This window comes from Eutrigla gurnardus, assembly GCF_963514095.1.
Source record: "Eutrigla gurnardus genome assembly, chromosome: 20".
In the NCBI taxonomy this organism is placed as follows: domain Eukaryota; kingdom Metazoa; phylum Chordata; class Actinopteri; order Perciformes; family Triglidae; genus Eutrigla; species Eutrigla gurnardus.
The window spans coordinates 11,991,225-12,002,509 of record NC_139931.1 but is presented as its reverse complement, the minus strand read 5'-3'; the positions used below and the strand labels follow the sequence as shown (position 1 = coordinate 12,002,509).

Genomic DNA, 11,285 nt, shown 5'->3' with positions numbered 1-11,285 from the left:
ACACATCATCCTCATGACTCGATTAAAAGCTGCAGACTCAACTGACTTCTTAAATCCGGATTTATTATGAAGAATAGGACCTGTACAGTATTCAAAAAAGAACCATAACCATAAAGATGACTGTTGTAAAGCAGCCTATATACAGTTTCTAACATAAGCAATTGAAGTAACCTAATTACAGTAACAATAAAGTGATAAAAGCTCTACTCGTATAATAAAAAAAAAAATTATAATATACCTGCTTTGTCAGAAGGGCAAAGAGTTGCACTTAATTATTATTATTCCTTCTTTTTTTTTTTTTTTTTTTTTTTTTTTTTTTTACAACAGTCTGGTTTGAACCTAGAATCGTACCGAAGTTAACATGTAAATACATTTTTCTTTGTCCTCATGACTCCAGTCCCCAGACTGTTTCTCAGCAAGCATGCGAGCCCGAGGCCCCGTTGGCCTGAGGAGTCATTGGAATATTTACATCATTGGTGGGGTTGCCTGGGACGAAACTATAGCGTCCATGTCTTCTCCAGCGGTGGATAAAGAAGGCCAGGATGAGGATGAGGAGGATGACCGATAGAATCACCCAAAGGAACGTTAAACGGACGTGGAGGGCTGCAGGCCTCTCTGTAAGACAAACAAGATCAAACAAACATCAACTGAAAGTGTGCTTTTCTCTTTTCGGTGCCATAATATAATTTTCTGCATTTGCATGTCCACATTAGCGATTCACTGTAAATGGTTCCATAAGTGTTCTGCACAATATGCAATACCTGTTACTGTCAGCGTGAAATATCTCCTCACACTGCCGACTTTATTCGCGGCAACACAGATGTAATAACCGGCGTTTGTAAACGTGGCTCCTATGATCCTCTTCTGGCGCCCCCTGGTGGTCTCCGTCACATTCAACGCAGAAGTGTAATACCAGTGGACATCGGGAGAAGGGTTGCCCTCAGCGCTGCAGTCAAAGGTCACATTGTCACCCGGATGCACGTTCACCTCCTTGTTGTAAGTCCCCTTGAACACAGGGACATCTGTGGAGAGAAGAAATTATATTCTATATTATAATCCCACATCACTTATATCCACTGTCAACAAAACAATATAGTCAATTTCAAACAAGAGAACTCACACAAAACATCAACATAAAGCACATGAGTGGCTTCTCCATGACGGTTGGTTGCGTTAAGTGTGTATAATCCACTGTCGTGCTTTGTCCAGCGCTGTGGGGAAGCCATCGGTGTTCCACCTTTAAACCAGGCGAGGAAAGGCTTCGGCACTCCTTGTGGTTCACACTGGAGAGTACCATCCTCCATTACCTCATAGCGACCTTCACAGCTAAATGAAGGACCATCTGTGAACATTGTATAAAAAAATACTCTTCAGAATAAATGATGGACATAGAAACGTATTTACAGTCAAACAGGTCTGATTCACTCACATTCGACCGTGACAAAGACAGAGGAGTTGCTCGTGCCGAGGATATTTTCCATTTTAGCCGTGTACTCTCCTGATTGCGTCCTGGTGAGGGGCTCAGATGCATTGATCGGTTTTCCCTCATAGTACCACTGAACAGTGGGTGCAGGGTTCCCATCAGCTTCACAGGACAACATGTCAATATTGAACATATGCTCCACGCCAGCGTGATGGTCTGGACAGGCTTTGGCCAGTGGTTTATCTGTAGTTACATCAGTATACATGAATCAAAACTTGACATTATAGGGTATTTATAATGGAAATAAAACAAGCATAAATAGCTAAGTAGACAACTCACAGTGAACATCAGCCATGTAAGGTGGTGAGGTCACAGTAGGGATTAGGTCTGGTTGGTCCTTTGTTCCGAGCTGCAGCTGAGCCTCACATCTGTAAAGTGCTCCATTGTCATCTCTCTCAGGAGTGAATACAAAGGTAGTCAAGACGTCTGTCGGGGTCTTAGTGGTGTCATTAAAAGTCTGCGTGTGGAAAGTTTCATTGTCGCGGTACCAGGTCAATTTGAGCTTCTGCACAGGAGCAACACGAGTGATGTTACAGTTCAGCCGAGCCGTTCTGCCCTCCAGCATCGGCCCTTGTTTCAACTGAGAGACCGACACCTCGTCTGGAGTCTCTGCAAATAAAGCAAGGGGAAATAATCAGTAGGAAATAAAGAGAAAAACTAACTAATGATTTTCTTAAAATTGCATAAAAATTGCACAAGAATGTCTTCCATACTATTTTGCTTTTGAAATGGCACTGATAGTGTGTTATAAAGAAATATTCCACTGTTGTGTCAAACATCTTTGTAGGAGTGAAGACAGAAAATAAAGTATGGTACTCACTATAAAGAATCACGTTTGCCATGTCATAACACTGGAAATTATCTTTCTTATTAATGTAGCACCAAGGTTTTATTTCCCAGTCTTCCAAGTTTTCAACTTTCCAGGTGATCACAGAAGTGTTTTCTTGCCGTTTGCTTCCAACTGTAGCCTCCCAGCCCATCGCTGCAACATCTGGGGCTGATGTGCTGCAGTTAATGGAAGCTGGATCTCCGAATCTCACCACGATTTCAGCTGGCGTCAAAACTACGGGGCAACCTGCCATTCAAAATAAGCAAGCAGAGCTTCATTTTGTTGCACAGTGGGGGAGGGGAAGTCATCAACAGTATCCACAAGTTGACATCAGTGCTACATATTCCATGTCTAAGCTAATGTAAAGGTCAGAAGGATGTAGAGCATACTTTTCTGTGTTGATGGCTCCGGGGTGGTTATAGCTGCAGGGGCTCTTGCCGTTCTCATCACATCAACATGGATTTGCTTAGTCGCGATTCCCAGATAATTGGTAGCTGTGCATTCGTAGGTTGCGCTGGCTTCACAGGTAATGTTGAGATTATTCGTGTCCTCCATCAACTTCACCCCATCGTGTGTCCAATGAAAGGTAGGAGCAGGGTTCCCCTCAGCTTCACAAGTCAGGGTGACAGTATCACCCTCAAACACACGGACATCTTCCGTTTTGTTGTCGAGCTGAGGAGCATCTGAAGACGCAAATCAGGGCTTTTTATTTATTCAAAATGAAAATATTTAAAATGATGATTTCGATGATCAGGTAACTGTTTACTCACAGTGCACAGAAACAATGTGTACGTTGGAACTAACAGGAGGTATTGATCCATTGAGCCCAATGTCCAGCTGAGCCTCACATCTATACTGCACTGCATCTTCTGCCCTGCTGATGTTGACCGTCAGAGTGGAGGACTCACTTACGGGTCTCCTGGTTGTGTTGCTGAAGGAATCCGTCCTGATGGTCTCATTGCCTCTGTACCACCTCACAGTGAGGTTTTGAACAGGAGCAACATCGGGGACATCACACTGCAGCTCGTACGGCGTCCCTTCCACCGCTCCATACTTTATAGGGAACAAGGTGACCATTTCTGTATTCTCTATCAAAACAAATTTAGATATGGATTATTGTTTTTGCATGTTTTTCCCCCATTACATAATATTGATTTGAAATGGCACTTACTGTATATGGTGATGTCAAGGCTTTTGCTGCATTCATGAGTTTCATTCAGCCTTATTATGCACTTTGGCATTACATCCCAGTCTGACAGTGGGACTTGCCATTCGATAAAACCACTTTCCTTTTCCTCTGGAGAGCTTGTGTTTCCAACACCCCATTTCATCCCATAATGATCCTCCGGATCCTTCAACATGCTGGAACAGTTTAACAACACCACTGCTCCATATTCTTCTACAACCTTAGGCGGGTCCAGGCTGAGCTCATCTGAGCATCTACTGTCTGCATCTGTTGATAGACAGTGGTAATGCCTTTATTGAACTTTGCTGCACTCTAGTGGCTCACATCGCCATGCGTCGGCTCACAGTACTCGATCATGTTTCCAGAAATTACAGTGCTGCATCCGTGTTCAAACTTCACCATTGTAAAAAATAGATAAATAAGCATGATCGTATAATGGTCATGCTAAAAAATATATGATTTTTCTCATGCTTTTTATTTTAAAATGGACTCCATCCACCACACCCAACACAGCATGTGGTTTGCACAAGTCAACTGTCACAGTGGAGGTTTATTTTTACCACAAACAGAAACCCACAACCCCGTGCACACTTAGTATCTCACAAATTCTATTTTAAAGAAGTCATACATTATTTCACTTTATTCTTTAAATTAGTCAAAGGCTTGACTTATTTTAGATTATCCTTTAGAGCACCTCACTCAAAGGGAATTCATTATTGTATAATATTGATTACACTGAGAAGAAAATCGTGAACAAACTTAAAATAATTACTTAAATTGGTTACACTCAAAATAATGATGTTGATTAATACAATACAGTTGAGCTTGAGTTGAAAAACACTATTTACCACAAGTTACCACTTCAAGTAATAATTTAAGTACATTAATTCAGTGTATGGAGTATAGATTGTTCAGTTTCTTTGTCACCGTCGCTGGTAGGATGCGGAGCTATTGAATCTATAAGCGAGCTGGAAACATTCTCACACAGAGAGTCATTATCACTCACCACACAGTGAAAACATGAGCAAGAGGAGGCCCATCATCCTGAGAGGCAGCATGGTGGCTGTGAGCATGTGAGAGGAAGCAGGTGGATGGAAGAGGTGAGGTGGGTTTCAGGACGGTCCAGCAGATGTCCAGCTTCAGTACATGGCTGGATAAGATGAATCCTGCTCCGAGCTGGCACTGATGGTATGACTACCGGCTTCTGACCAAAAAGAAAGTATAACGAGGGAAATGCAACGCCCTGGTGGACAAGGAACTGCAGAACGGAAGCAAAAAAACACCAAACCACAGTTTGTTCCTTGTGACGAAACTGTAGACGGTACAGTCCTCCCCTTGCGCATCCTGTGTCACCATTCACTGTTATTTTTTTATAATAAAAATAATAATTGTGAATAATTGTTTTCATTCAGGAAAACAATTATTCAGAAAATCATTTGGCAGAATTTTATTGAAAAGGGCATTGCAAATTGGAAAACATCAGATTTAATACAGAAATAGCAAAGTAGGACATTTCAACACAGTACTCAGTCATTATGCAATGACTCTCAGTCTACAAATGACACTGACTGGCCTCTTATCAACATTTAGACCGTAACAATAAAGTGATAAAAGCTCTACTCGTATAATTTTAAAAAAGCAATGTTATAATATACCTGCTTTGTCAGAAGGGCAAAGAGTTGCACTTAATTATTCTTTTTTTTTCTTCTTTTTTTTTTTACAACAGTCTGGTTTGAACCTAGAATCGTACCGAAGTTATCATGTAGGAGTCATTGGAGTCATATTTAAATCATCGGTGGCGTTGCCTGGGACGTTACTATAGCGTCCATGTCTTCTCCAGCGATGGATAAAGAAGGCCAGGATGAGGATGAGGAGGATGACCGATAGAATCACCCAAAGGAACGTTAAACGGACGTGGAGGGCTGCAGGCCTCTCTGTAAGACAAACAAGATCAAACAAACATCAACTGAAAGTGTGCTTTTCTCTTTTCGGTGGTCATTTTCTGCATTTGCATGTCCACATTAGCGATTCACTGCAAATAGTTCCATAAGTGTTCTGCACAATATGCAATACCTGTTACTGTCAGCGTGAAAGATCTCCTCACACTGCCGACTTTATTCGCGGCAACACAGATGTAATAACCGGCGTTGGTAGACGTGGCTCCTATGATGCTCTTCTGGCGCCCCCTGGTGGTCTCCGTCACATTCAACGCAGAAGTGTAATACCAGTGGACATCAGGAGAAGGGTTGCCCTCAGCGCTGCAGTCAAAGGTCACATTGTCACCCGGATGCACGTTCACCTCCTTGTTGTAAATCCCCTTGAACACAGGGACATCTGTGGAGAGAAGAAATTATATTCTATATTATAATCCCACATCACTTATATCCACTGTCAACAAAACAATATAGTCAATTTCAAACAAGAGAACTCACACAAAACATCAACATAAAGCACATGAGTGGCTTCTCCATGACGGTTGGTTGCGTTAACATTTACATTTACATTTAGGTCATTTAGCAGATGCTTTTGTCGAAAGCGACTTACAATAAGTACATTTGTCAAAAGAAGGAAACAAGGAAACCACAACGAATCATTGCCGATAAAGTAAGAGCTAAAAATAGAACAAGTGTTAGGTCCTCATCTGAGTAAACTAGTACTTCAAGAGCAACAGTGCTACGATCAGAGTGCTATAGGTAAGGGTATTATTCTTTTTTTTCTTTTTTCTTTCTTTTTTTTTGGGGGGGGGGGGGGGGGGGTGTTAGTGGGTCATGCTAGCCGAGGTGAAGTCTGAACAGGTGAGTCTTGAGCCTTTTTCGGAAAATGGCAAATGACTCAGCTGTCCCGACATTAGTCGGGAGTTCGTTCCACCACTGAGGCGCCAGGACAGAGAAGAGCCTGGACTTTGCTGAGCGACATTTGTTTGATTTCAGCGATGGTGGTACCAGCCGGCCAGCTGAAGTAGAGGAGCGAAGTGCTCGCTTCGGGGCATGAGGTTTGACCAGTGTTTGAAGGTAGATGGGTGCCGTTCCATTGATGGCCCCGAAGGTTAAGTGTGTAAAATCCACTGTCGTGCTTTGTCCAGCGCTGTGGGGAAGCCATCGGTGTTCCACCTTTAAACCAGGCGAGGAGAGGCTTCGGCACTCCGTGTGGTTCACACTGGAGAGTACCATCCTCCATTACCTCATAGCGACCTTCACAGCTAAATGAAGGACCATCTGTGAACATTTTATAAAAAATACTCTTTAGAATAAATGCTCCACGCCAGCTTGATGGTCTGGACAGGCTTTGGCCAGTGGTTTATCTGTAGTTACATCAGTATACATGAATCAAAACTTGACATTATAGGGTATTTATAATGGAAATAAAACAAGCATAAATAGCTAAGTAGACAACTCACAGTGAACATCAGCCATGTAAGGTGGTGAGGTCACAGTAGGGATTAGGTCTGGTTGGTCCTTTGTTCCGAGCTGCAGCTGAGCCTCACATCTGTAAAGTGCTCCGTTGTCATCTCTCTCAGGAGTGAATACTAAGGTAGTCAAGACGTCTGTCGGGGTCTTAGTGGTGTCATTAAAAGTCTGCGTGTGGAAAGTTTCATTGTCGCGGTACCAGGTCAATTTGAGCTTCTGCACAGGAGCAACACGAGTGATGTTACAGTTCAGCCGAGCCGTTCTGCCCTCCAGCATCGGCCCTTGTTTCAACTGAGAGACCGACACCTCGTCTGGAGTCTCTGCAAATAAAGCAAGGGGAAATAATCAGTAGGAAATAAAGAGAAAAACTAACTAATGATTTTCTTAAAATTGCATAAAAATTGCACAAGAATGTCTTCCATACTATTTTGCTTTTGAAATGGCACTGATAGTGTGTTATAAAGAAATATTCCGCTGTTGTGTCAAACATCTTTGTAGGAGTGAAGACAGAAAATAAAGTATGGTACTCACTATAAAGAATCACGTTTGCCATGTCATAACACTGGAAATTATCTTTCTTATTAATGTAGCACCAAGGTTTTATTTCCCAGTCTTCCAAGTTTTCAACTTCCCAGGTGATCACAGAAGTGTTTTCTTGCCGTTTGCTTCCAACTGTAGCCTCCCAGCCCATCGCTGCAACATCTGGGGCTGATGTGCTGCAGTTAATGGAAGCTGGATCTCCGAATCTCACCACGATTTCAGCCGGCGTCAAAACTACGGGGCAACCTGCCATTAAAAATAAGCAAGCAGAGCTTCATTTTGTTGCACAGTGGGGGAGGGGAAGTCATCAACAGTATCCACAAGTTGACATCAGTGCTACATATTCCATGTCTAAGCTAATGTAAAGGTCAGAAGGATGTAGAGCATACTTTTCTGTGTTGATGGCTCCGGGGTGGTTATAGCTGCAGGGGCTCTTGCCGTTCTCATCACATCAACATGGATTTGCTTAGTCGCGTTTCCCAGATAATTGGTAGCTGTGCATTCGTAGGTTGCGCTGGCTTCACGGGTAATGTTGAGATTATTCGTGTCCTCCATCAACTTGACCCCATCGTGTGTCCAATGAAAGGTAGGAGCAGGGTTCCCCTCAGCTTCACAAGTCAGGGTGACAGTGTCACCCTCAAACACACGGACATCTTCCGTTTTGTTCTCGAGCTCAGGAGCATCTGAAGACGCAAATCAGGGCTTTTTATTTATTCAAAATGAAAATATTTAAAATGATGATTTCGATGATCAGGTAACTGTTTACTCACAGTGCACAGAAACAATGTGTACGTCGGAACTAACAGGAGGTATTGATCCATTGAGCCCAATGTCCAGCTGAGCCTCACATCTATACTGCACTGCATCTTCTGCCCTGCTGATGTTGACCGTCAGAGTGGAGGACTCACTTACGGGTCTCCTGGTTGTGTTGCTGAAGGAATCCGTCCTGATGGTCTCATTGCCTCTGTACCACCTCACAGTGAGGTTTTGAACAGGAGCAACATCGGTGACATCACACTGCAGCTCGTACGGCGTCCCTTCCACCGCTCCATACTTTATAGGGAACAAGGTGACCATTTCTGTATTCTCTATCAAAACAAATTTAGATATGGATTATTGTTTTTGCATGTTTTTCCCCCAATTACATAATATTGATTTGAAATGGCACTTACTGTATATGGTGATGTCAAGGCTTTTGCTGCATACATGAGTTTCATCCAGCCTTATTATGCACTTTGCCATTACATCCCAGTCTGACAGTCGGACTTGCCATTTGATAAAACCACTTTCCTTTTCCTCTGGAGAGGTTGTGTTTCCAACACCCCACCACATCCCATAATGATACTCCGGATCCTTCAACATGCTGGAACAGTTTACCAACACCACCGCTCCATATTCTTCTACAACCTTAGGCGGTTCCAGGCTGAGCTCATCTGAGCATCTACTGTCTGCATCTGTTGATAGACAGTGGTAATGCCTTTATTGAACTTTGCTGCACTCTAGTGGCTCACATCGCCATGCGTCGGCTCACAGTACTCGATCATGTTTCCAGAAATTACAGTGCTGCATCCGTGTTCAAACTTCACCATTGTAAAAAATAGATAAATAAGCATGATCGTATAATGGTCATGCTAAAAAATATATGATTTTTCTCATGCTTTTTATTTTAAAATGGACTCCATCCACCACACCCAACACAGCATGTGGTTTGCACAAGTCAACTGTCAGAGTTGAGCTTTTTTTTTTACCACAAACAGAAACCCACAACCCCGCGCACACTTAGTATCTCACAAATTCTATTTTAAAGAAGTCATACATTATTTCCCTTAATTCTTTAAATTAGTCAAAGGCATGACTTATTTTAGATTATCCTTTAGAGCACCTCACTCAAAGGGAATTCATTATTGTATAATATTGATTACACTGAGAAGAAAATCGTGAACAAACTTAAAATAATTACTTAAATTGGTTACACTCAAAATAATGATGTTGATTAATACAATACAGTTGAGATTGAGTTGAAAAAAAAACACTATTTACCACAAGTTACCACTTGAAGTAATAATTTAAGTACATTAATTCAGTGTATCGAGTATAGATTTTTCAGTTTCTTTGTCACCGTCGCTGGTAGGATGCGGAGCTATTGAATCTATTAGCGAGCTGGAAACATTCTCACACAGAGAGTCATTATCACTCACCACACAGTGAAAACATGAGCAAGAGGAGGCCCATCATCCTGAGAGGCAGCATGCTGGCTGTGAGCATGTGAGAGGAAGCAGATGGATGGAAGAGGTGAGGTGGGTTTCAGGACAGTCCAGCAGATGTCCAGCTTCAGTACATGGCTGGATAAGATGAATCCTGCTCAGAGCTGGCACTGATGGTATGACTACTGGCTACTGACCAAAAAGATCAAATAACGAGGGAAATACAACGCCCTGGTGTACAAGGAACTGCAGAACGGAAGCAAAAACACCAAACCACAGTTTGTTCCTTGTAATGTAACGGTACAGTCCTCCCCTTGCTCATCCTGTGTCACCATTCACTGTTATTTTTTTCTATTCATTCAGGAAAACAATTATTCCGAAAATAATTTGGGAGAATTTTATTGAAAAGTGCATTGCAAATTGGAAAACATCAAATTTAATACAGAAATTGCAAAATAGGACATTTCAACACAGTACTCAGTCATTATGCAATGACTCTCAGTCTACAAATGACACTGACTGGCCTCTTATCAACATTTAGAGACAGTGTTTATTATTAAACAGACACACTGGCTAAACACGTTACTGGGATAACACTGAAACATAGTCTTTATATACATGTGTCTTTACCAGTTCTTCGGTGCATTTTCTTTCTCACATATCCATAATGTAACCGTTATGTGGGTTTGATCATCATGGAAACTCGTTTAACCCTCGGGGCACTTTGGGGGACCGTTTGGGTACTTTTGATTTTTGATTATCAATATCTCTGTCAGTTTAACGCCTACCTTTCTGAAACTTTTCCAAGGATTGTCTTTTAATTTTTAAAACATTTTTTTTTCATCCACTTGATTGCAAGATGTATAGAATATACCATAAAAAAAATTCCCACACCTGCCACCTTCGGGACCGTGGCGGGCCCCATTTACTCCCATTATAAAACCATAAAATTTGCTTTTTTTGACATACTGTGAAACTGTCCTTTTTTTCTCTAAAGCCAGCATCAATGTGACTTCCCAAGCCTCTCCCTTCAAAATAACAGAAAAAAAGGTTTGAGATGTGCTGACTTCCTCAAACCACTGGGGGCAGTAGAGCTCACACACAGTTTCAATGGAGAGGACTGGTTGTCTTATCCTGCAGAATGCATGACAGTGAAGAGGCTGAAATCCACAAAAATGGTCTTAGTGTGTTGGAATTAATATAAAAGAGTGGTGTGAATGTGTTTGAGAATAAATTGTGTGTGTGTGTGTGTGTGTGTGTGTGTGTGTGTCTGTGTGTGTGTTTGTGAAAATGAGCTCTTCACAGGCAAATAGAGATTTGTGCATGTCTTTAATTCTTGATCAAAAGAGAGACTCCCCTGCACTGTTGGCTGTGTGGTATAAAATATCATTGCTGTTGCTTCTCTGAAGTCTGCACAAATAGTTTGCAGCCTGGTCAGACTGGTCATTTGTCCAACAGACAGCAGACAGTCATGAGGAGCAGCCTGAGATCAGAGCACAGTGTCACAATAGGAGCCTAGTTCGTATTCTGCAAAATGCATGACCAGAACGGCTCAAATATGGTTTGGGTGTGTTGGGATTGATATAAAAGAGTGGTGTGAATGTGATTGATTGTGTGTGTGTGTGTGTGTGTGTGT

The 11,285-nt window shown here is 42.1% G+C and overlaps 2 protein-coding genes across 4 annotated transcripts; both read right to left on the bottom strand.

The window, feature by feature from the left end:
* Window positions 1–42: 42 nt before the first annotated feature.
* Window positions 43–4,754, bottom strand: LOC311030913 (vascular cell adhesion protein 1). 2 transcript variants are annotated; one of them, XM_084036957.1, is made up of 10 exons: window positions 4,505–4,753; window positions 3,484–3,765; window positions 3,083–3,400; window positions 2,702–2,995; window positions 2,304–2,558; window positions 1,763–2,092; window positions 1,430–1,666; window positions 1,121–1,342; window positions 762–1,022; window positions 43–615 (listed from the first exon to the last, which is right to left on the bottom strand). In XM_084036957.1, exons 1-10 carry the CDS (start codon window positions 4,569–4,571, stop codon window positions 413–415), a joined length of 2,469 nt encoding a protein of 822 aa, XP_083893083.1. In that variant the 5' UTR covers window positions 4,572–4,753; the 3' UTR covers window positions 43–412. The 2 variants fall into 2 exon arrangements, with proteins under 2 accessions (XP_083893083.1, XP_083893084.1); XM_084036958.1 differs by lacking the exons at window positions 1,121–1,342; window positions 1,430–1,666 and having other exon boundaries at window positions 4,505–4,754.
* On the bottom strand, window positions 43–9,812 carry LOC311030914 (vascular cell adhesion protein 1-like). 2 transcript variants are annotated; one of them, XR_014599024.1, is made up of 9 exons: window positions 9,644–9,812; window positions 8,618–8,899; window positions 8,216–8,533; window positions 7,835–8,128; window positions 7,437–7,691; window positions 6,896–7,225; window positions 5,572–5,832; window positions 5,083–5,432; window positions 43–171 (listed from the first exon to the last, which is right to left on the bottom strand). XR_014599024.1 is itself a non-coding variant. In XM_084036959.1 (8 exons), exons 1-8 carry the CDS (start codon window positions 9,708–9,710, stop codon window positions 5,257–5,259), a joined length of 1,983 nt encoding a protein of 660 aa, XP_083893085.1. In that variant the 5' UTR covers window positions 9,711–9,812; the 3' UTR covers window positions 4,931–5,256. The 2 variants fall into 2 exon arrangements, 1 of the variants encoding a protein (XP_083893085.1); XM_084036959.1 differs by lacking the exon at window positions 43–171 and having other exon boundaries at window positions 4,931–5,432.
* Between the last annotated feature and the right edge of the window lie 1,473 nt (window positions 9,813–11,285).